Source organism: Emydura macquarii, unplaced genomic scaffold (assembly GCF_026122565.2).
Source record: "Emydura macquarii macquarii isolate MOO-44397 ecotype Brisbane River unplaced genomic scaffold, CSIRO-AGI_Emac_v2 contig_587, whole genome shotgun sequence".
Lineage (NCBI taxonomy): Eukaryota > Metazoa > Chordata > Testudines > Chelidae > Emydura > Emydura macquarii.
The window spans coordinates 13,902,443-13,928,833 of NW_027130724.1; the positions used below are offsets into that span (position 1 = coordinate 13,902,443).

Here is a 26,391-nt window from a genome sequence, read left to right on the forward strand (position 1 = left end):
GGGGTGCTGGCATCGCCTTTCCAAGCTCCCTTCTGTTGGCAACCTCTGTGGGGCTGCTGTGCTTTTTTTCATGCAAGCTGAGAGTCTGACCTGATCACTTGACTCCAGGAGCAGGGGCTTGAGGAAAAATACCAAATGTTGCAAGACTCCCTGTGGCTGTCAGGGGCAAGGTCGGATTCAGGGCCCTGGTAGCTGTAATCAGAGAGCATTGTCGGTGCTACCATAAAAACTGACCCTGTTCACAAGGAAACATGACTGAGAAAATGGTCAACCAAAACAGCAGTTTATGCCTAAAATTTAAATAGATGCACCAGCCAATAGAAATAATTTGAGATAAAAGATGGCATTCAGCTATTAAAATGTATGTACGTCTCAGCAGGAAATTAAGGAATAGATTTCAGCTATCCTTATCACATTCTTCTTCCCTCTTTCTGCTCTATTTGTTATATAAGTGTCAGTCATGTTGGCTTATCTATTTCCAAAAGGATACAGATAACCAGCAAAGGTGTGCCTGGTCAGGGAGGGAGGAATCTTATATTTCCAAGAAGCTACTTACTAAAGATCAGTGGGCAGTAGATGTCTTCCCTTGTAATATGTGCATATTATTCATATAGTTATCTAAGAAAGACTTGCACTACATTTTTGTAGCATTTAATGAACATTCTGAAAGATTTTGATCACAGCTCTGAAAACACAGCTGCCACCTGTAGCCTACACAATAAAATATCCAGCATATTGTAGCATTCTATCTGGCTGTTAATAGTTATTCCCTAAACCTTTGAGAAAAACAGCTGTGATCAGGGACTGATCTAAACTGAGTTTGTTTATTAAGGAAAGAGGGTAACTTTGTAGTCAAGCTGGCAGAGAAGTTTGTTTAAAGTCAGATTTAGCATACTCTCAAAGTCAATGAATGTTAACTTCTGAATTGTCAATATTCTTAGCATTAGTTATTGAAATATTTCGCATGAGATCTTTTGAAGAACATCTAAAAACCAACATGAATCGTTTCACTAAATACTTTGTGTAAATTATGTGGTGCCATTTTAAGAAAAAATATTTTCTGGAAAAAATTATTTTAGAAAGTTAGCTTTAAAAATATTAATGTTCCTTGAAAAACAGTAAATCTGGGAATGGACACCATTTGGAGTCAACTAATGAGAACTTCCCATGTTTCCCAGTGTCAGAAAAGCAAATACTCTGGGCCAGATTTTTTAGGATGCAACTATGTGAAAAGAGTGCAGGTCAGACTGCAAACTATCATAGCTCCATTGAGTATTTTGTTTGCAAAACTGATTTAAAACTCACTTTTACATTATCTTGATCCTGTTGCAGGTTTTGTGCAAGGGTCAGTCCTCTGCATCAAGTTAAAGCAGCCTGGAAGACTGCTCTAATGCACAGTCTTCAAACTGCTGAAGAGTCCAAAACCACAGTCAAGGATCTGTGGCTGTGGGGCAGCATGATTAAATTTCCTTTTCCCTCCGATCCTGGCACTAGGTAAAAGGAGGTTGCATAAAAGAACCTCCTCTGTTGCTCTACTGGAGGATTCCCCCTTGGAATCAGTCCTGGACTGGTTACCTCAGTGCTCACTGATAGTATGGCAGAAAGCACTCAGGCATTTGAGAATCTAGCCTGAAATGTCTATTAAAGTGCAGCATACATTCTATAAAAACACTAACTGGCTCTACTGTTACTTGCTGGCTAATTTTTCACTGTTACAACAGGAAACATTTATGTAGTGACCTTGGACTAAAATTACCAGGTGGAGTGCAGTAATTGCCTGTACATCATGACCCATAAACATCTCTCTTCTCCTTTTGTCTAATTTCTCTGTGGGATCCAGGAAGGTACTTAGGTGCCTAAACACCAGACTTAACCGCTTAAATCCTAGTTTTGGCTCCACTACGATTCACAAAATTCCTGCCAAGCCCTGTAAGTGCCTAAACTCACTCAGCACATAAGTTTTTCAGAGTAAAAGTTCCCTAAGGGCACCTATGTTCCTGCCTCTGGGCACTTGCATTTTGTCTCCATCTAGGCATCCGAATGCCTATCTCCTGCCTAAGTCCCAGCACAATTCATGAGCCAGAGGACAGGTATTCGGCCACCTAAGTCACTTGTGGGGCTTGATCCAGTAGGCATGCTCAGCGGTTGCCTACCAGACTGGGTCCCATTCAAAGTCCAGCCAGAGAAAGCGGAGGTGGTACTCACTTTATAACTTTTAGCCCTGACTGTGGGTAGAGCAGTTGGTTGGCGTATGGGAGATGCAGGTTCAATTCCCCACCTCTGCCAGAGGGGGAGAAAAAATTTGAACAGGGGTCTCCCCCCACTCATGAGAATGCTCTAATCACAGAGCTAGGGGGTATTCTGGTGTGTGGCTTCCTCAGTGTCTCCTGTTGAAGTTGTTGCACTCTGAATAAATAATGAATGAGTGGTGGGAGCAGGGGTTTCCCACATCCCATGTGGGTGCCCTAACCAGTGGGCTATAGAGTGCTCTCTTTCTAGCCTAATGCCCAGAGAGAGAGAATGGGAATGTCTCTGTCATCCAGTGGTTAGGACATTCATCTGGGAAGGGGAAGATCCTGAGTCCGGTGCCCCTATTCCAATCACTTTCATATTTTATTCAGAATGCAACAGCTTCAACAGGAGAGAATGAGGTAGCCCCACATCAGACTATCCCATAGCTCTGTAGCTAAAGTACTCTCCTAAGAGTTGTGGGAGACTCCTATTCACATTGTTACTGCATAACAGAATTGAACCTGGGTCTCCCACATCTCAGGTGAGTACTCTAACCAGTGGGCTAAAAGTAGTAAGGGGGAGACCTCCTCTTCTTTTGTGTTGAGTGAGGTAGACACCTGACTTATTCCCTCAGAAAGTTGCTTAGACACCTGGTTCTTGTTTGTGGAACACTATCAGCTAGGCACGTCTTTACAGTCTGAACTTCGGTGCCTATCTCCAAGAGAGGGGTTTAGCATACATCCCTGTCTGGCATCTCCTATTTTCTAGTTTAGGCAGGGAGCTGCCTAACAAGGTTTTGTGGATCACCATCTTAGGCTCCTATCTCTCCGCATTCATTGTATTGGGAGCCTATGTGCCTAATTTGGCTTTGTGGATCACAATGTTTTTATTTTGATTTTCTATGTGGCTAACTTTGAGCGCCATGACACTCTGCATTGCAACCACTAAATCCCTTTGTGGATCTCACCCTCTCTGCTCCAAAGCAAACATAACAGTACCCTTTTATCACATTTCATAAAAATTTACGAGGTTAGACACAAGATCCACACAGCCACCCACATTCCATTATCCCATGTTGATGGTGATGAAGAAACTAATGAGATTTACTCAGACAAAATTATGTGCTGCAGACAAGTACAATAGGCAAGACTGGGTATTCCTGCATATCTTTATTGTAACTCAATAAGAAATTAAGATTTTATGCATTTCTTTATACTTCTGGATTATACAAATCTTTTATGCCACTAGAACATAAATCTCACTATCTGTTCTGATTTTTCTTGCTGAAGATTTTTGCTTTCAATATTAAATGATGTTTAAGTAATTTTCCCTTGTTCAGGACTTTATAATGACTAACAGACAGATGGGAATGATTAACTCAATATTTTTTGTTTGTGTGATGCCTTGAAAGGCAGATTTTCAGAAAACATTAGGATTATATTATTTACACATGCCACATTTTAGAATCAAGGAAGGATCTGCAATACTGTGGAATATACATGGGCCATCACCCTCTAAAAACTCCAATATTGATCTTACATAATGGGCACCAAACCTATAACAACATTTGGATTTGGGGGTGTATCACAATGTATGGTATGCTCTACATAATAGCTAAACATATGGGAAATTAAAGTAAAATTGGTAAGCTTTCCACCTAGGTTGCTGACGCACACATGAAGGGAGACAGCTTCAATGTGAGACAATAAGTGCTTTGCCATGACAGAGCACCCTCCTGGCATGTGAGTATTTTATAGCCATTTTAATCTTGCGTCTGTAACATCTGTTTCCATGGTAGTCTTTTCCTCTAGCCAAGGTGCTGTATCTATGATTTTCTTAGAGGACACATTTCATATTATTCCATAGATTTGTTAGCAGGGGTTATTTATAAAACTGCAAGAGTCAACCTCAGAAGGTCAAGAGTATCACTTCTAATCCAGGGAACAAAGTCCAGAGGTCATGCCTAAATCCTATATAGCAGTATAATGAGATGCCCTTGCAACCAAATACAGCACAATATGAAATTATGTTAGTGAAAAAGGAAATAAATTACAGAGATAAATTACATCGGTATCAAAGGCACTTGGTATTTTCAGTTTTGTACACATTTCATTTTATGCACCTTAAGATAAACTGTTACGTCAGAACCGGATGTGAGGGACATAATTGCTGGAAAGGAAATTACTTCACCTTCTCAGTGAATAAACCCTCCATTTTATTCTATGAGGCTGGTAGCAAACCTGAACCACTGACAGATTAGGAGTTGCGCAAGCCTCAAATCCAGTCTTGGTAAGCACAGAAATCAAGTTTTAAAAACTTTAAAATATATAAACGGAGAATGTATTTAAGGGAAGGAAGCATTTCTTAATTTGTATTAGCTGATAAGCTGGCAAATTTTTTCTGATTTATCCTCTTTAAAACTAAGGAGTTAAATGAAAGCTAATAAATGAACAACAATGTAGCAGACAATGGATATGTTACTAATAATGCTCAAGGATCAATTCAATCATTTAAAATTAGGTGAATTTGGGGTGACTTCACCCTTGTGCAAAGGGCCAGGACAAAGCCAGTACATCTTTCCTACTTAAACCCTCTGCATTGGTTAGGATATTAATTCTTAGATAATGCAAAGAAAAGGAAATGACTAACATACATCTAAGTCAGGGCTGGCCTTAGCTGCACTCAAGGCAAAGGCTGGGATTTGTCATCCACCTCTTCCACCAGTGATTACTCCTTTCTACCTCCAAATCCACATATCTTGAGAAGGTTGAGCATTTAAACACATTACAAAAATCAACATGAAAGTTTACTAGTCCAGGTACCATTATGCTATTATGTTAATAATGACAAAACTAATATGTTACTGTCCCACCAAAAGAATAAACCTGAACAAATACGTTTTGAAAGGTGATTTTGTTGGCAGATTTAAATTGATAGAATGGTAAGATAGATTGTCGTGTAACATCCCGAATGATCTAGTGTCAGGTAAGAAAATAGATTACAATAAATTTCATGAAATAGCAAACCTACTAAGAGATAGGTTTATATTATTCATTTTGTATTTTAATTATAAAATATTCAACAAAAATCACAGCAAATTCACTCTGTTTCTGTATCTATTCAGACAGCAGAAATGTGGGAGGGAATCCAATGAACATAAACAAACAGGTATATTTACAAAGTTTATTAAAAACCATACATACATATATTAGGAAAGGATGTACTGTACCTAATCATTGCAGCTTGCATGTCAAAGAACTGAGATTTCCTCATGTTTAGCAGTCATAGTGCAGAATGCATTAAAAAAAATTTACTGACCATAGTTCAAACCAAGTGGAAAATCTGTTGTGAACCAAGTATCTTATTACAAAGTTACTTATTATTTCTTTCTTTTGGAATGGATTAGCTGGAAAACTAGAGAAAATTATAAATTCTGTCACATAAAACCAGTCCCCTTGCATACAGCTTCTCCCCCCATACCCTGGAGTTCATTCACTACTACAATATTCAGGCATCAATGTAGTTCTCGCAAACATCCTTTAAGTCAGTGGTTCTGCTGAGACAGTCAGCTGCACATAATTAGCTATTTATTTTGCACCAAGCATAACTCAATTCATACTAGAGAAAGAAGCACCTGTTATTCTCAGGAATATACAAATATTTACCACAGTTTTTCTTGCTCATTACAAAAGAAAGCTTACAGCACATTATTTACAAATTCTGTCCAAATACATAAAGGGGAATCATTATAAATTTTTTTCTTTCTTTCTATTTTTTGTTTGTTTGTTTTTGCTGGCACTCTGTCAAACAGCATTTGCAATCACTTAAAGCTGTATTCAGCTTCTCATGCTCCCACACCAGAATCTGAAAGGATGTAGGTGTCTCAAGCACAGTGTCATAAATAGTCTTTGGGTTGATATGTCAGTAGAATGGAGTTAATTCTTCTTGTGAAGGAACTTCATTTTATTTCCTACAGGAAACACAAAATATGATCCATCACTCACTAACATACATTGAAAAACCAAGAGAAACTGAATGTTATTCTAAAAAGGCTTCAAATGTGTACTATAACCACGATATAATGAACCAACTATATATAAAAAAGTATTAAAATTCTGGACAGCCAAATCTGATAAAAGGCAATGTCCCCTTCCAGATTTTATTTATTTATTTATTTATTTGGAGGGAGGGTGGGGAGAGATATATGATGGTTAGGTAAGGTTACTTTTTCCCATTTAGAATGAGGCTCTCTTAACAAAGACCATAAGAAAACCTACTTTTATTAGCTACAAGTAGATTTTTATTGATTTTCTTTTGATAACATCTAACAATTATATAATTAAACTACTAGTTGAGTATCACATTTCAATCTGGGCAAAGCTGTGCTTTAAGACCATTTATTAATTTCTTTAAAAGAATTTCTTTAAAAGACTTCACTTACCAAGACCTCGCAAGAATTTGTTTACTCCACTTTGTTCAGTGTCCGGAAGCTCTTCCAAATACTGTTCAACTCTCTGTTCAAAGAGACCTGTGGGAGGTGGATAAAATAAAGCATTTTTGGTCTTCTTTCCAAGTGAAAGGGAGAGTGGGGGAAGATGCTTTAGAAAGGGGGATCAAAATCTAGCGATTTTAGTTTTGTTACCCACAAAGAAAGAGCAGACTTTTCAACAGTTGCTTTCATCATTCCCCTCGGGGCATATTCAAGAATTTGTGGTCTTTGCAGAGCCAAATTAATTTCCTCCCCTTCCTACCACCTTTTTTTTTTTTTTCTTTTCCCTGTCCAGTAATTTATTCTTAGAAAACTTGACAGAACAACAGTTTCCTCTTAAGTTCAACTTGCGAACGGCAATGTTATCAGCCACCTTAGGCACTGTGTCAAAGTTTTAAAGACAGCATGAGTTGCTTTCATGACTCTCCCAGCATCCAGCCTGCTGAGAAACAGAGTGCCCAAGTCCTCCTTCCAATCCAGGACTCCTGCTAACAATGAGTCCCTGGCTGGGTCTAAGCATCAACATTTAGCATAACTGTATTCACTAAGGTGGTTAATCTACACCTGTTGCATTCCTGGGTTAAAACAGAGAGTTCTGCATATAATTTTCACAAAACAGATCTGAATGTTTTCTATTTAATCCCAATCCTACAATGAGCTCCTGCAGGGCAGATCCATGTACCATGCACAGCTCTACTAAATCCAATGGAGCCCATACAGAGCTCACTGCAAGACCAGGCCCTTAGCTGTGGGACACAAGGACCTTATCGTTCTCTCTCTCCATGAAGTACCAAACACACTCTTGGTGCTATACAAATAATAAATAACAGTAACAACTGCAGCAAGTATATGGCTTTAAGTCAACTGATATTCAGCATAGGACATTTGCTTGGTTATAAGGATATCTTGCATTGTGCTGACTCCAATTACGCTAAGGATAATAAAACAGCTACAGCAAAACATCCTAGAAAATAGTCTTGGAAAGATAATTAAAACAAGAACTAGAAATTTAGGAACTCCAAATGATGTTGGGCCCATCTCCCATTTCAATTTCCTGCCCTTTGTGCTTGGCTTGAAACAGTAATTCAATTTACTGCTATAAATACCATTTCACATTTCCTTTCCTTCGAAGAAAGCCTATTTAAGAGTGCTTTCCACACCATAAAGATTTCTTAGACTGCCTCCAAAACTAATACTTTTTTATGCCTAGGCTCACCCTTAAAAAACTGCCAGGATAGTTTTAAGATTTAGAATATGTACTTTGCAATTTAATAACCAGAGCAGAACTCAGAGGGTTATATAACCCAGCAACATATAACCTTATCACTGATCCTGAACTGACGTACAGCCTGATCTTGCAAATCCATACTCACGTAAGCACAAGGCCAGACTACCAGGTGCAAAGTGACCTAGGTCAGAACTTGTGACAAACACACAAGTAGAAGCAGAATCCAGGAGGTGCTCCAGGCCTTCAGCTCTTGTTGAAGTTATAGTACTTGGGTTTGAGTTGCTCAGTGTTTGGCAGCAGATCCATTTTGTAGAATTTGTCCCCAAAGCCCTGATTCTTCAATAAGCTCTGGGCAGGGGGACTCCTGTGTCTGCATGGAACCCCAATCGGGCTTTAAACAGGTGCACGTCTATCCCTGCAGAGCTCATTGCAGGATTAAAGCCATGGTTAAGTAGTTTGCAGGCACAGGGGAGTGAAAGGGGAAAGAGAGCCGGTGTAATGGGGTCCAGGCATATATTCAAGGGAAGGGCCTTGGGGCATACATTAGGGGTTTCCTCCCTGGGCATTTTTAATACGTTACTTAGTGTGATCGGGTAGATGCCAAATGCAAACCTCATGCTATTCATAGGTCTCTTTAGAGGCAGGTTACCTCCCCCCTTCGTTCCCCCACATTCAATTTTCCACCTCTCCCCCTGGCCCACATTTCCCCTTTCAATGCATCCATCCCAAATTACCCACCAGCTCCCACATCCTTACCTCCCCACCCAAATGCCAGCTCTCGTCCTTGGGTGTTCATCCCTCCAAATGCCGTACCTTACGGAATCTCCTCTCCTCTCTCTGACCTAGAGAGCTAGGAAGGCTTCTGGCTATACAGTGCGCTCCGCAACCCTGCCCCCCCTTCCCCCACACATGGTTACAGCATTGTCCCAGCTTGCTTGTGCGTCCCCTTGACACTTCCTTCCGAGAAGCTTCTCAGGCTGCCTTCCGGGCCCGGCCTGGGCCGGGGGAGGAGCAAAACTAAGCTGACAAGCACACGCAGGGGGCTCCAGCAGTTGCCAGCAGATAGCACTGTGCAGTACTCTGCAGCCTCAGCCAAAGACGCTGCCGCCTGCTTCACAGGCTGCTCAGTGGTTCATTAGAGCATATACTGCACCAGAACCAGGAGTCCAGTGGCTCCCTAGTCTGGCAGGTCTGATGGGTCTGAACCACCAGCTAATGGCCTGTTTGCCTAGTTGGGTCTTACACTAAATCACTGGGACTACTCAAATGGCCTAGGGAGATTGTGGAATCTATGTCATTGGAGATTTGAAAGAAGAGGTTACACAAACAACTATCAGGAATGGTTATTACTTAGTTCTGCCTTGAGTGCAGGGACTGGACTAGATGACCTGTTGAGGTCCCTTCCAGTCCTACACTTCTGTGGTTCTATTTGAGTGATGGTTTGCAGGAGCAGAGCCCTGGCTACTTAGAATACCTTTGAAGTCTTTATCACACAAACACATCTCTCATATGAAAGGGACTGATTATAGGATCAGGCCAAATTCTGTCCCTTAAATCATGTCCTGCACTCCTGTTTATTTGCTGATTTCTTTTAACCAATATAACAGTTTTTTCCCACATTTTTACTTTGACCCTCATTTGACATAAGACATCCAAGAGCTGTTCTAGAATCATGAATGAGCTGTATTCTTTACATTATTTCATGGTGTGGAGCAGTCAACTTTTTCCTTTGCTAATTTCATGTACAGAGATGTGAAGTGTCACAAGCATGAGATTCATTCCTTTAAACCCTGTCATTTCAGTTTTAATCCAGGGAACACAAAAGAACGGGGCATCATGTGTCTGGCAATGGGTTAGTTACAGCACGGATATTTGGCAGCAAACAAAGCTGTAATTGCTAAAGCCATGTGAAAACGTGAAAGTGTATTAATCGTCAAATACAGTCTGCTGAGTAGCAAAGAGAATCACAAGCCTTACCTTTTGCCCTACATTTTCTCAGTTCTCTGTCCTGGATAAACCCAGCAAACATTTGGGATTCCATAAAGACCTCCAGGAAGCGACGGATACTCTTGGAAGCTACAGATTTGCGGAAAGTATCCCTTTGGAAGACACGCTCCCCTTTTTCATTCTGAGTTAGGAACAGGGAATAGTGGCCAATTGTTTCCACAAAAAATCGGATGAAAACTTCCGATACTAATCCATTCAGGGTGTTACACTCTGCAAAAGAAAGCAGCAATATAACATCCAAATCAGATGAAGAACAGCTGCAGTTCAAGGTCCCTGCTTGGTCACTTGCACTGGATTTAATGTTTCCACTTAATATTTCCCAAAATGTCTAACTAGAATTATAATAATCATAACTGAAAAAAAGACTTGCAACACCTAAAAACACATGAATGCCCTGCCACCCCCTTCTTCCCTTTACTCATTAAAATTAATTAATTGGATGTGGAATGCATAAACTGCACTACAACCACATTTGTCAATCAAAGTAATAGCAGATCTTCCATACCCCAAACTCAGCATATAGTTTGCTTTACTGAGTAAATCCACACGGGGTCCTCAGAAGATGTAGAATTAAAAATTAATCTTTGAGGCCTTAATCTGAACTGTGTCTCTGCTGTTTGAACTTTACTTCAGAGATTCCTTGATAGTTAGCATGCTTCCGAATGATCCTGAGCGTTAAAATGTTTGTGCTGAGGGCAATAAACCTTTACAAAAAATGTATCAAAAAAGATTTATTGTAGATCCAGTTCTTATCACTTCTGAATACCTCAGAGACATTAAAGTGGCTTTACATATTTAAAGCGAAGTTTAATAGAAATAAATATAAAATGGATAGACTTGGACTAACTGTGTCTTTGATTTTTAACATCGAAGTCTCTGTTTGAGTAAAGGTTAAACAACATCTATGGAAGTGTGTACATTGTGGCATTTAAAAGGTATTTTAAACAGGTTGTTAATGTATTACAGTGCTTTGAAATTATACTACATGCCATCAATCATCAACTCCAATTCTGAAATGTAAGTTGATGTTGCAAAAGGTAGCTGTGGGGTGAGATGATGAGTTTTCTGAAATAAGGCCCTTGTTTCTTTCTTCTGGTCCCAAGCACATAATATCACCCACCCACACACGTAAATAAAACTTGTTTCCAAATTATTTTACCATCATCTGAATCACTATCTGAATCCTGGTTTATCAGTTCACTCTTTCTCTCTAGAGCCTGCTCTAGAGCAGCTTGCAATTTCCTAGGTAACAGTGTGTCTTCATCATCCATCTAAAGAAGGGGAAAAAAATATTCTTTAGACTGTTTTCTTCCTTATATGCTCTTTTGCAGTCAATGGTTTTTCAAGGCCTAGAATTCAGAAATAAAATATTCTGTGTTTGTTACTTTAATGGCTACATGAATAAAATAATGAAACCTTATGTGCCTCTATTATATATTTCTGAATTTATTTATAGTGTTTTTCATGAGACTGAGGTCAGAAAAGATAACATGCTACTGGAGTGCAAGGTAAATACATATAGGCCCTAAACGTGCTTGTTACCCAACAAACAATATAAACGAACCATATAGGCATGGTGGGTTCCAAATAACAGTGTTTCCTGAATATACACAATATGCAAGGCATAGCAACACATACACACAGCTGCGTTCTGGAAGCGTCTTCAATTCTTGATAGTTCATCTTTTGCTTATTTTCCTGCAAGTATTCTCCACATCATATTTAACGTTTGATCCAGAACCAATGAGTAGATATAAAACTTCTAGAGTTGCAGAGAATCTTGAGAGTAAGCTTATCGGTTTGCCTAAACTTTACTTGAACAGGTATATACTGTTGACTCAGTGCACTCTGTTTTATTTGTAAATTATCTAGTGCCACATTACTTTCAGGAACTGGTGATTCTTTATCTTCCTTTTTCCAAGGTTTCTTCTTATCCCACAACCCAGTAAATCATCCTCCATCTTTCTCCTCTCCACCTGTAAACTTCTTCCTCAGTTTTTTCTGCCCTGATCTTATCACCTCCACTTGTGCTTGTTGTCTTGCTAAAATTATGTTGAAAAGTTCAAGTGGTCTCTTTAGCCCTGGATTTATCTCTGTATTACAGTAGATTCTGCTTAACAGCAGTTCTGATTTTAACAACTTCTGGTTAATAGCAACATCTGGCTGGAAACCAAACCCATCCCACTGCCTTGAATGTTAAAGGGATTAATATTGGCAAAGGCACGATGCTTATTAAGAACTTCTTCAGGAATAAAGGCCCTGGTAACAGGCAGGTTACCGGGAATAAAGGAAGCATTGGGACATGCTTTCCCTGGCTGCTGCCCTGCAAACCTGCCTGCGCCTGGGGACCACCATCCACACAGAATGGTGTGTTAATGGGCTGGGGTGCCCGCATCCTGGCCCAACAGGGCATCCCCTGGTAGAGTTCCAGTAATGTGGGCTGGGAGGGGAGGCTGGGAGTGGAGCAGCAGTGGGGATGCCAGGGCTTTCCACAGGAAGCATGGGCACTAGGGGCCCATGGAGATTCACGGTACCTCTCCTTGCACTCTTAGGGCTGTGCCCGGCCGTGGCACCGGGGCCTGCAGCCAGGGAAAGAAGTGCTGGGACGTGTCTGAGCATGGGCCCCAACAGTGGGGCAGGGCACAATCTGGAGAGGACAGAAAGAGGTACCATGTAGCCCCACAGGCCTCCAGTGTCCCTGCTCCCTATGGAGACCTCTGCCACCTGGACTGCAGCCCCCCTTCCCTGAAGGCAGGTTTGTCAGGCTGCAGCCAGGGAAGACACATCCCACTGCTTCCTTCCCTGGCTGCAATCCTGCAAACCTGCCTTCCACTTCCTGGCAACTACTGGAGAATGTCAGCTTTCTGCCAAGAGGCTGCTAATAAGCTAGATCCACTTTAAAGCAACAGTAAAGCAACTTTAAATGTCAGCTCCCTTGGCATCTTCTAGGAATACTATTTATTTCCAAAGGAAACAGAAAAGATTCAGAATTTTCTAATCTGCAGTTTATTGCACTGTTCCAGTTGGAGCTTCTCCATTGAACCCATAGCTCCATTATGTTTCTTTAAACCACCTGATTAAAGGAGCTGCAAAGCTGCTTATTTTTAGGCTTGGAAGGATTTGATTTTTACTGGTAAATGTTGAAAAACATTGATTTGACTGTACACACTCAAGCCAATGAAAAAATATTTCCATCGATAATAATCAAAATTTACAGATAGGCAAAGTAAGAAAAACGCTGCTTGAGAACTTATTTGAGTTTGATTTAAAGCTATTAACTTTGTATGTTTTGATATATGATGTTGACAATTTGTGTTTTAAGGGTTATAAAGCTTTAACTTTTTTAATCTCAACATTGCTTGTCATTAAGTAATTATTGTCTGACCCCCATAATGTCCCACAACTGTGAAAATTTAAATTGACGTAGAAAAATGCTTAAAATCCATAGTTTTTCACAACCATGAACATTTAAACTGATAAAAATACATAAAATACTTTAAAATAAACATCAATATTATCCATCAAAATGATAAAATAATAAAAATTACATTCTACAAACCTGTCTATTTTAGTTAATTTAAAGCCATACTGTACCTGTCTGATGAATCGATCAGATCCCAAGTTGACCATCAAAGCCTAAAGACAAGAAAGATATGTAAAGATTTATCTTGGTGACTGAAGACATTCTGCTGGCATCTGCTTTTACAGATAGAAAGAGAAACTAAATGGCACTTAGCTGACCAGAAATTAGAATGAGAATCAAACCTCTCTTGTAAGTCTGCAGCATCAAACCATAAAAACCAGAAAGACAGATTCCCTGCCCCTGTAGAGACTAGAGTCTAAGTTAGACAGAACACTTCAGACATACCATCCCTCAGATGACGGGTAGATTTCAGAATGGCATGCAGAATACTTAAAATATATATGGGTGTCGTTATTTTGGTTGATTATCCATGAAGGGGGTCATTTGTGCAGAAAAAAACTGTGTTTCAAAAGTGGTTTTAGTGAAAACAGGTATTGTTTGGTGCAGCAGGGCTAGTTCCAAGCATTAGGGGCTGACTTGGATGAAATGTAAATAATTAAGGTGCAAGGATGCGAGAAGAATGCTAAAAGGGTATGTAGGAGGGCAGTTTGGGGAGGGTAGAAAGAAAACGGCAGAGATTTAGGAAGGAGCAGATTTATGGAGAAGCCTGGAAGCAACCACATGAGAAGGAAATTTGATGTAGAAGGGGAGAGGAAGCCAGTGAAGGGCTCTGAGGAGAATGAAATGATCAGAGTTGTGTGAAGGGGAAGGATTGTGGCAGCAGTATTTTGGATAGGCTGTATAAACATAAAGCTAATTTCATTTGCAATATAGCACCAATGACACCTTGAAAGGACCTTCTTTGCCATAACGTTCTATTCTCTCTTTTGTGTATGGTAGAGTGTAACTCCTATTAAAATTAGTGAGAGTGACAGTGGTTGGCACTAATGTGAATTTTTTTTACTGTGCTGATGTCACTTCACTATGTTATTTCACATACAAGAAACTGAGACCGTATCACAATATTGACCTTGTTGGGACAAGGTTAATGTTCACTTTTCATTGTCAATCACCATGCCCAGGGGCATCTAGGGAAGACTAGAATCCTTGCAATCGATCTACAGTATTTTAGTTTTTTCCAAGAGGCAGTTATGCATAAGAGTTGGAAAGACAAGAAACAAAAGGGCAAGTTAAGGGCTAGAAGAGTGAAAATTTATGTCAGAGGACCAGATCTTCAGCTACTGTAAATCAGTTTTACTCCATACAAACCATTTTTTTATTCATTTTACAACCAAGTCCTGGGCTGATTCCTACCTCTTCTACGGGCAGCTCTTTCAGTTTGGGCAGAGAGCTGGAGAGCAATCCAACCAGGAATGGAGTAGGGCAGCAGACAATGTCAATCATGGATGAGGGGAGCACAGGAATGAAAGTGTGCTGCCAGGAGAACGGGTACAGCAGAGCCACCACAGCATGAGAACAGCTCGAGAGCGTGCTGAGGAAAGAGTAATAGCAGCATTACTATAGCTTGTTCTTAACCCACAATGCCTGCTACTTGCTGCTGAACTAGCAGCACAGTGAGAAAACAGGTGCTCCCTTCTCACCAGATGCTTTACACGCTTCCTAATACTGCAATGCCCATGCACCTCAGTTCTAACCTGTATCCTGCCTGCTATTCCAGCCCCAGGAACCCTTCTGTACTAAACTGTGTGGTAGCTTTGTTAATTCCCACTGTGCCCATGTTCTTCACATCACTCATAGTAGAGGCTAGAAGGTCAGCCTTTACTTGGAGAGGGCACCAGACTAGGAATCATGAGACCTTCACTCTTTTCTTGGCTCTACCATTGATTTGCTTTGTGACCTTGGTTAAGTCTCTTTACCTTTCTGTGCCTCAGTTTCCCCATCTGTTAAAGGGGGATGGCAATACTGGCCCTACTTTGTAAAGTGCTTTGAGGTGTATGTATGAAAAACCCTATAAGTGCTAAGTATTGGTATAATTCACTGGAAATTCCTTGCTTACATTGTCCTTTCAGTAAATTCACACACCTGGGTTTCACTTTTTAGTCACATGCTTCCTGAACACTAAGAATACAACAACATTATCATCAAGTTAGTTCTAATGACAGGGAAAGAAAGAAGGACTCTCATTTTCAGAACTGTGACTTTGGCCTGATTTGTGAAGCTTGTTCGTCACTATCTGAAGCAGACAGACCTTTGGAATTTTATCCAGCTCAGTCTGACTGTGCTAATTTTCTCACAGTGCAAACTTCTGCTGTGATATTTATAGTCATAAAGGACTATAAATAACTAACAACTTTAGTGCTATTCTTACCACTTGAGAATGTTAGGTAAAAGGGTGCTAGCTTATTTCACTGCAAGTCCTCTGTTAAACTTTAGGTGGCATCAAACTTCTACTCAGAAAGTTTTTGCAAGCATTCTAAGCAGAAAAACATACATGATTCCACACACGTGGGAAAGTGTATCACCTGTTTGCTTTGCTATGGGAATTACACTTTGGAATTTGCCTGAACATGAACAAAACAACAAAAAAGGGCAGGGTTACTGGAAATAATCAATTTCTTTCTTGGAATTTACTCTAGATATATTAACTATGATATGTTTTTATGACCTTGACTACATTGAACTACTACAGGTTTCTTATCAAATGCTGCTTTTTCTAATATTGTCCCACAGTATGTGATGGGGCTGCCCTCGACTCTTATTTTGCTCTCTGCAGCATATCCAAAAGCAAGCACAATGATGCGTTTCAGGAGAAGGAACTGTGGAGTGTGATGCAGACTCCCAGGCACAATTCTCAATCTCCCTTTAATGCCATTGTGGTATTTTCAGTTGGTACAGATTGGGTCATCATGGAGGAATGACTACAAAATAAAAAGAGCCATGTTAAGCTAAAAGCAGGAAAACAAACATTTCTCCAACACTGGGTTCATATTCTTTTCTTTCTATAGAATGCCCTTTTGTAACTTTTCCTCTTGCCAGTGCCGTGACGTAAAACAGCACCAACATCCTATCTTGTGTGTTATTCCCACGCTTTGGGAGGCTTTCTGCTTCTGAACACAGCGCTAATTTTTCTTTCAGAGCTTTCACTGGAGCTAGTTAGTAACATGCAGCAGGAGGCTGTTACCTGGACATGACAGTGATTGCACCCAACAGTGATCTGTTTAAGCATTTTATCTTACAGAAGCAGCTGTAGTATGCTTATGTGGTGCAGCTTGCAGCACTGTCGTTGTGAGTGTGTCAGTGTTTCCATTTTAAGCCAGTGCATGCAAATGTTTTCAGCAGTGCTCAGCACCCACCATTTGAAAATTAGGCCCCTTTAAGATCTCAGGTAACCCCAAAACACTTGACATTAAATTTAGGCCTCCAGAATCCTGACCCCATGCACGGATATAACCCCACTTTCGGCAGGGTTCATGCTATATATCTGGGGTCTGAATTGAGCTACATTTTTGTCCTGGTCATATAATAGGCATAAAGGATCACATTTATGAAGGGGGCCTCCATGACATTTGTGAATGTAAATGAGGTGATTATACATCTGAAGTCAAATTCAGAGGTGATGGATGTAAGGGAGACACACATCTCCTTTAATTTACACTCTCTTATGTCTTCCTATTCGCTGATTCTTCTGCTCTTCCTCTCTTCTCCAGGTCCTTGACATGAAAGTTACATCGTCATGCAGCCTTACACGGACTCACAACAATTTTCTGATGTGCAATTTATACCACCTTACATCCCTTCTGAATTTGACACTTGTATTGTGTCAGTTGCATTCACAAACAACCATGCCTGAAGAACAGCATCCACTGTTGATCACATGGTACAGAACTAGGACCTGATCTTGTAAAGAGCACGGGGCACAGATCTCTCTGAGCACATGAAGCTCCAGTGACTTCAGCAGAGAATCTGAGCTCGTGCAACGGTCCACCCACAGAACTCATTGTAGGATCAGTGTCTTACAGGCCATTCTTTAAAGTGTGGCCAAAAGGGTTCTTCTATGCAAATTATTTATGCTTTAAACGAAAAGTAAAGTTCAGCTATTTGCAAGTTAAACAAGGTTAATCAGAGACCATCAGGTACTTGAGACTTCAAAAACTTAGCTTTTGTTTAAAAAATGGAGTGAAAATACCATAATATTAATAAAAAATATGTTCAGCAAATTACAAAAAGAAAGTCCTACTCTGTGAAATCAGGTTTGCTTTGATGTAAATGCTCCCCTTTACGGTTTGCGGCTCACACACTGCACCACAATGTTTATGAAAAATGGAAAGTAAAATCTGCTGTTTTACTTTCACTGTCCAAGTGGATGAAGTACACAGAGTAAACAAACTACATAAATCAGGAAAAGCAAATTAGATTTTAATTAAAATACTTTCAGTTTTAATAATCTAAGACATTTTTGGTAGCAGAGGGAAGTTTTTAAAAAAAAAATTATTTTTAACCTAAAGGTTATTTTGTTGTATTAAGATTTTTTTTTTGCAGTAACAAAGCAATAGACTTCTGTTTATGAAGTGTTTGTTTAGAGAAACATCATGCAGTGATATATTTGATGATATATCATGTTACAGAATGAAACTTCTTATACCACCCAGGATGTGTTGTTTCTGTGGATTTTCTTAAGATGAAAGACAGTTTTGTATTGATTTGTGTTTTCAAACCCAGTCTCTGATCCTGCAAAGACTTATGTACATGTTTAACTTGATGTATGGTGAATAGTCCCAATGAAGAAAATAAGACTACTCACAGTGTGTGAAGTTAAAGACGTGAAAATATTTGCAGGATCAGGGCCTTTTCATAGGTTTTAAAGACAGAATGGGTCTATCAGATTATCTAGTCTGATCTCCTGTATAACACAAGCCATATAATTTCACCCAGCTACTGCTGTATTTTGAGTTCAATAACTTGTGTTTGACTAAGGCCTTGTCTACACTTGTGGCAGCAAGTAGGGTACATGTCGCTACACACCGCAGTGAAAAGCAGGCTGCGTGCGCATACACTGCCAGGTGTGGCTCCACATGGCACTGAAAGGCTCCGTTAGGGGAGAGGCAGCAGGGAAAGGCTCTGGCAGTAGGGAGCAGTTGCACTGAGGCAATGTAGACATGGGAAGCACCACTTGGGCAAGTAGAGTACATGTAGGCACGTAGGGTGTGTATCCCAGGGTTCTGGTGTGTCTCTATTTGCCTAAGCAGTGTCTCACCATCAATGCTACTATTTATATCTGTGCTAACTGAGTGTGCAGTGTCTGTTCTGTACATTCTGTTGCATGTGTAGACCTACCCTAAACCATGTCTTCCAGAAAGGCATCCAGTTTTGATATCAAGACTTCAAGAGATGGACAATCCACCATTTCCCTTTATTGTTTGTTCCAAGGATTAATCACCCTCACTGTTGAAAATCTGTGCCTTCTTTCTAAGTTGAATCTGTCTGGCTTCAGCTTCTAGCCATTGGTTCTTGCTATGCCTTTCTCCACTAGATTAATGACCCCCTTTGCATCTGGTATTCTCCCCAGGAAGATGCTTATACATCATTATACGCCTTATTAACATTCCAAAAACATTTTTGAATTTTTCTCAACTCTTCCAGTGAGAAATTACTAGGAAGTGAAAGAAATTCTTCATTTTTTAAAATGTGATCATTTCTAATAGGAAGCCCCAGGAAAATTAACAAAAGAGCATTTGATAATAAATATTCAATATTTTGTTATAAATCACCAGTACTCTTCAGTAATTGGACATGTCCATCATATATGCATAAAAATCCCCTCTTTCTCCACAGTTTCTTCAATCATCATCCCCACTCAATCTGTACATATTTTCTACTATGGCTGGGTGTATGGTACCATCAAAAGAGTATCTTAAAGAAATTTTCTTTTACTGTGTTATAATTAGAGACTGATGGCCACTTTTCCAAATCAAAGCCAATTTATCTGGGGTAATTTGTCTACTCAAACATTTTCCCATCGTGTCACATACAGACTTTTTTCCTTTGGTCAGGAAAGTTGTCAGCAAAGATGATATAAACTAAGATAGGAGGCTTGCAGCAATAAAAGGGTTATGATTTCTTTAATATAGGCTGCCTTAACACCAACATTTCTGACATACAATCTATCTATATCCCATGCATTGTCTAGTGATGAACAATGTGTCTTTTCTGGGAACACAGTACATGCAATGAGATAATGCACTACTTTTTAGCTATTGAGAAATAATCCACATATTTAATGGGAGATAGACATATCATATAGTGTTGGAGCCTTGAACCCAAGCTGAATCCAATGGCAAATGACTACAAGTGCCAGGGTCTCTGATCACCTCCTTCTGCCAGAAGGTCAGCCTGACAATGGCTGCATGCCTCAATCCTGCCAGCGGCCACCACCTCACAGCCTTGAGCGTGTTGAAAAGTTGCACGGCCTCTTGCTCCACAGCACACACAGTGCAGCAAGGAAATGGCAGCCAGCAGGGGTAGGACAAGCAGCCGCTATCACATTGGCTTCATGGATGGTGGAATCCAGAGATGCATCATGAGCATGGAGCATGGGAAGCCCTCCCCCACCACCAGGCTGAGCCCCCAGAAGGAGATGGCAGCACTGACACAGGTTCAGGGAGAATGGCCCAGGGGGGTGAGGGAAATCAGTGCTGTACTGGGGTGGGAGTGAAAAGTAAGCCAAGGAGGGAGCTCAGGCTGCAGGACGAGGAGTGTGGCTAAGAGATAATTAGTCCCAATGTCTCCATGGAGGAAACAAAGTAAAGAAAATGGAGTGTGGGCTGGTGGCTAGTCCCTGGCAACCAAACCCAAAGCTGACAAGACCCAACTACAAGTGTTGGGTTTGGGTCAGGTTGGGTATGAAAACAATCCAACACGGTCAGGCTTGGGTCAGATTCGGATTGGCTGTGGTCTAGTTGAGACCAGGTCAGGCTTTACAATTAGGCCCAAGCAGACCGACAACTGGAAACGTTGAGGCTAGTTCTAGATGCTTGTATTCAAAGACAGTAACCCGTTCAGTGCTGCAAGTCTCCTACCTCCCAGGAAATGCTGAAGTTATTTTGTATATGCCTCCTACTTAACTGGAAATATTCCATAAGTGCACAGAACCTTTTTTCTCTTCATAAAAATCAAGTATTGAGGAGGTAGCAGAGGAAGTTGTAACACCTTTTGGAATTGTTCACGAGATCTAACTGATGACACCTTTCTTCTCTCTACTTACCATCTTCATACGCAGCCAGTAAACTTCCCAAAGGTCACTCCCTAAAGACATTCTCCCAAAACTAAGTCTGCCCTTCCAGCCAGGAAAATCATTTGCTTGTGGATTCCTCTGACCTCTGTAACCTGCTGCTTTTAGTGCATTTTCATATCTGTTTTGGCATTTGCAGTGAAAGTGGAGGAATACTGAGGGTATCCACTCTTCCCCCACACCTCTACAGGGATTCTCATTACACAGGGAAAGATTGTTCAGTGAGAGAAATTACATACATGGGGAGCCAAAGTCCTACCAATGCTACATTATCCCTATGGGTTGATGCCATGTCCATGCTATGCAGATACTCCAGACCATGTGCTCAACTGGCAATAATGACAAAATCTGGTTCTCTCCATTTCCTTAGATGGAGAAATGTAGCTAAAATGTAAAGTCACAGAATACGTTTTTCCACTCTTTCTGTTTACTTTTCCATAACTTTTTCATGTTTCTCATTTCTCCCTGCTGATTTAATTATGATACTCTCTCCACATTTACTGAACTTTTTCATCTGTTGTTTTTAATACACACACTCCAACCCACAACTGCTCCATGACCGAGTTACCTTCCTTCCCCATTTCCCCCTTCTTCCTCTTGGGAGAGCGAGCTCTGAATTTCTGTTGGAGTCCTGAAGTTCCATCCCTTCCAGTCCTTGAATTAGGTAAGTATTCCATACCCATACGTCTAACCTCAGCCCACAATAGCACTTTTCTTTTATGGCTCCTGCTGTTGTGCCATTAGGGATGAGGGGGAAGGGAACACAGCATTGGGAAATAGGAATAACTGATAACTTCAGTAGCAAAATTGCTGCTGTACCCCATAGATTTGCTCTTTTATAAATACCTCAATGCCATCCTAGCTCTTGGACTAGCTCCAACCCAGGGGAGAAAAAAAGAGAATGGTCCTCCCACTTGCATAAAGGTCATTTAGGCCCAAGTTTTCAGAAGTAGCCACTGTGTAGGTGTTTCAATTTTTTTGCCTAGTTTGATGCCTGGTTTTAGAGGTGCTGAACATCTGCAGCTGCCACAGACTTCAATAGGAGCTGGGCGCTTAGCACTTCACAAACACAGGCACAGGTATCTCAAGTTAGGCAGCTAACGTGTTGAAGTACCATCAAGAGGTGGTCCCCTGAGAGTCCCTTCAGGTTGTAATTCAGATCATGCCACTTCAGGTGTCCTTCATCACCATCATGTTCTATTTCAGGGGTTCTCAAAATGGAGGTTGTGACCCTTTGGGGGTTGCGAGGTTATTATGGAGGGGTCACGAGCTGTCATTCCCCCATGCATGCTGGTAAGGATGGCATGACATGGATGGGGTCATCACTTTTGGGGGGTCATCACAGCTTGAAATATTTTCAAAGGGGATCCCAGCAAAAAAAAGTTTGAGAACCCCTGTTCTATTTTATTGTTCCAGCAGGTCTCTGCCTGTAGTGCTATTTACATATATTTACACGCCTCAGCCAGCTCCCTCACTTTCTGCAAGGCAAGGCAGCAGCCCTGTGTACCTAGGTCTTCCTTCAGGTTCTCAGGTCCCCCTTACGGGCCTTCCTTTCTCTCAATTTATATGCGCCCAGGTGCTGGGGTTGCTTCCCCCTCTAATTAGCCCCTCAGCCATAGCTCTACTCATTTGACTCACCTTCCAGTTAGGGGATGTGGTGGGGATTTGAGTGACAGCATACTGAGTCAGCTCCTGACTTCACACACCCTGTCACAGGCACACGGAATCAGTGGCCATATTCTAAAACTTTGGCCATAATTTCCTCTCAACCCCCTCACATGGGTGACTGGAACCCAGGCCAACCTTCCCACCATATTCAGCAAGTTAAAATGATCGGTGGGCCCTGCAGGGCAGGCTGGGAAAAGTCAGCTATTTACAAAAGTTGAGGGAAAGTTTTTTAAAAACTGGAAGAAGAAAAAAAAAGGAAGAAAATGGAAAAAATATTTGAAAAACATTAAACGAAGTGGGAAAAACTGTAAAATGAAACAAATTGCAGGGGAAGTATGATTGCCGTTTGGGATGGACGCAGAGCATAAGGCAAAACTATGTTTTATTAATTCTACTGCATTAGCACCTAGAGACCCCAGTCAAGGATTAGAGCCCCATTATGCTAGGCCCTGTACACAACTGTAATAAAAAGAGTCTCTGCCCCCAAGAGCTTACAATCTTAGAACATGCTGAGAGACACCATGTGGATATAACAAAGAAATGGCAAGGAGGATAAGCTATCAGTGAAACAAATATTAGCATAATAAGCAGCAGTCTCTGCACACACCAGTTGCCTAGCCATTGTCAGGTATTGCAGGCATCACGGCAAAGGTGAGTTTTAAGGAGGGATCTAAAAGCCCTTTGAATGATTTGCAGCACTGATGGGTATGCAGCAGATAGTACTATCACTTTCTTTCCCTCACCCTTGTTTGAACATTGATCCCCTACATTATGCCTTGAGGCACTGCACTGCAACCATTAGCCCTCTGGAAGCTGTGAATGTTCCCCCTTGCTTGACGAGGGGGACTGCTGCTGCAAGATGGTACACTCCCCTTTAGCCCAGATACTGCAGGGCCCCTAAGGGGCCAGGGAAGGAGAAACAGGAATTCAGACATGGATTTTTCGCATGACAGAACATGACCACTAGCCCAGCCCACTGAGTTGAATTCTGGCCAGGATGAAGTCATCACTCATTATGACGGACATCTTTTACCGGTGCAAAAGTATTATTATAGATACCTTCTCATTCTATTGCCATGGGGTAGCTAAAAGGAGAAACCTGGAAGCTTTTTCTTTTTACTCGAACCAGAGAAATTACATGCTTTGTAGATTTTTTACAAGATGATTTCCCCAAGAATATATCAAAATAAAATAGTGAGTCATTGTTGCTACAGAGAAAGAACATGGAAATTGAGCAAGCTGATTGAATAGCTGTGGCCGTGAGAAAAGGCCTGCAGTTACGGAATGTGCTAATGCATGCATTCAAGAACAACAGTTACATTCAAAGTCACAACATAAGATGCTGAGATTAGGGAGGAAAAGCAACAGAAGATGATTGCATGATGTTTACAGGAAACTCAGAAGCTCAGGGATGTTTAAAGGATAACATTCCTAACAGAGGAGTATATGAAGTAATAAATAGCTTATGGAGGCAATTAAATATTGTAGGGAAGCTCATAACCACCACAATCTTTGAGAATCAAGTCTATAGCATTTAATACCAGTGGTGGTACCTGGACATGTCCACCTGTTTGAAGCCTTGTAATTATAGGCAGGACTGATGGCACTGCCAATAATTAAGGTTGCCCAACACTTCCCATTTCAAGACCCTGTTTTCTGTTGCTTATTACTTTGCCAAAATTTAACTGAAATTCTTCATGCTGGGTTTTTGCCTTCACCTGAAATATTTTTATTTTTATTTATGTACTGAAATTTTGGCCAAAACTCGTCAACACTTTCCTACAATGAGTTTAGGGAAAAATACATTCTTTTGCCCACATTAAAAAATTCTGGCAAACTTTTATTTGAAAAGCTGTAGTGTCCCCATGTTTTGGGGCACAGACTTGAAATTTAGTAGGGGGGTGGTGTTTGTCTCAAGGATGTGCTTTTTGCTGTCCCTGTGAAAATCCACCATAATTTGGCTAAGTTATAAGCCTTTGAAAAATCTCAAGTTTGCCCATGCTCAGTACAGACTTCTTAGATTTTAGCAGCTAAATGCCCTGATGATTCCGCCTGCACTGGCCATGCTTTTAGTGGCGGCTGAACAGGTCTTTCCCTAAAATCGCTCTGAGCTGCTGCGTGCCCTGCCATACCAGGTCAGAAGCCAGGACCAGGTATTTTAACTGAGAGCAAAGAGACTCTCTCCTGTGCTTTCAAAGACCATCCCCCGGTGCTGGGGCTCTGCTTCAAATACAGAAGAGACAAGAGCCAGATCTGCTGGGGTGACTTGGGAGGTTGAGGAAGATGTGGACTGGAAGTGGGGGGAGAAGAGGGAAATTGAGACTGGGAGTTGAGATGGGGGAGATTGGGACTGGAGGAACAAGGAGACTGGGGCTGTGAGCCAGGGAGGGAAATGGGGTGGGAGTGGGAGCTGGGGTATGTGGGTGAGACTGAGATCATATGAGGAACTGAGGGAGACTGAGACTGACTGAATACGGAGACTGGGACCGAAAATCAGTGGGGTGGGAAAAGGAGGAGAGGAGAGACAGATCTGATGAGGTGCAGAGGAACAATAACACTGGCTGGATAATAAGGCTGGGACAAGGAATCAGGGTAAGGGACACACTAAGATTGGACCAGGATCCCACAATGGGAGATTGGAACTGGGAGCCAATGGGGATGATAAGTATGGGTGGGGCAGAGATGGTTCAGATGAGGAACTGGGACTGGTTGGGCAAGTAGACTGGGAGTGAGGAGTAGAAATTGAGACTGGGAAGAGGAGTCCAAAGGGGTGAGACAAGATTTGCTGGGCAAGGACACTGGGACTGGGATGAGGACCCTGAGGAGTAGAGCCTGGAACTGGTTAGGAGAGGAGAATGGACTGGGATAAGGAGCCAAGGATGAGGAAAAGACAGGACTGGGATGGGGACAGGTTGGAGGGGATGAGGTGGAAAGGGTCACACTTGGAGGGAATGGGTAGAAGAGTCCATGCCCACAAGAGCACACTCCTTTCCAGAGCCTGGAATGGAACCCGAGATTTGAAAGTCCCGCTGTGAAATACACTGACAAAGTGCCATATCCACCACTAGCACCGCCCCACATAGAGGATAACAACTTACTACTACTGTCAGTTACACCATTAGCTCAAGTGTCAGATGTCTGTGTGGTGGATCCAACCCTGCTAATGACTCATGTGGGTGTCATTATGATACCACATGATGGAATTTCTGTTTTTTCAGTTTGCTTTTTTAAAAATTCTAGGAAATTACACATATAAACTATGTTGAAAAAAACATTTGTAAGGTTGCAAAGTCAAGTACTCAAAAGTTAGGAAATGACAGAACTAAGATGGCCTGCACAATCTGAATCAGCTCCCATTTGCATATGCATTATGAGATAGTCTTTAATTACATGGTTACATATAATTTTTTCCATTTTTTCAACCTTAATAATGTTCTTTCAAATAGTGTTTGTGTGTGTGTGTAAGTGCAATGTAAGATATACATTCTGTTTAACAATTTTCTTTTTTATTTCTCTGGACAAAAGCAATGAATGATAGTTTGATTTAATTAAATTTATCTATTCTCTTGTTACACATTCCAACTCCCAGCCCAAAGACATATTTGGCAGGGACCAGAATAACATATAGGACAGAAGTAGAAGATCAGAGGGTCCACTAATATCCCTCCGAGAGTCCAAGACAGTTGTATGGTTTGAGTGTTACATAGGCTATGCTTTGGTAGCACTACAGCTATTTGACTGTAGGAATCTTGTGAATTAATTTTTTTTTTTTTAAACACACAATTAAACCACGATAAATAGAACAAATTGTGCTCCCTATAGTGGATAGCAGTCTCCCAGCTGCTAAGATCTCTCAGGGAGCTGTCAGAACAGGGATGGGTGGAGAAGTGACATGGCTTTTTATCATGTAGGAGTAACATACAGCAATTTATAATACGGATTGCCAGGTAAATTGTATTTTTCCTTGAATCCAAAATTAGAAGGAAAGTAACATTT

The 26,391-nt window shown here is 41.1% G+C and overlaps 1 protein-coding gene across 1 annotated transcript in view; it reads right to left on the reverse strand.

The window, feature by feature from the left end:
* Positions 1–5,275: 5,275 nt before the first annotated feature.
* DENND2B (DENN domain containing 2B) overlaps positions 5,276–26,391 on the reverse strand; it is a 163,904-nt gene continuing 142,788 nt past the window's right edge. Inside the window, exons 16-21 of the mRNA XM_067540751.1 lie at positions 14,793–14,970; positions 13,550–13,591; positions 11,116–11,227; positions 9,927–10,166; positions 6,674–6,760; positions 5,276–6,202 (exon numbers count right to left, since the gene is read on the reverse strand). Coding sequence (XP_067396852.1) covers positions 6,168–6,202; positions 6,674–6,760; positions 9,927–10,166; positions 11,116–11,227; positions 13,550–13,591; positions 14,793–14,970 — 694 coding nt within the window. The 3' untranslated portion in view covers positions 5,276–6,167. The remainder of the gene's footprint in view (positions 6,203–6,673; positions 6,761–9,926; positions 10,167–11,115; positions 11,228–13,549; positions 13,592–14,792; positions 14,971–26,391) is intronic.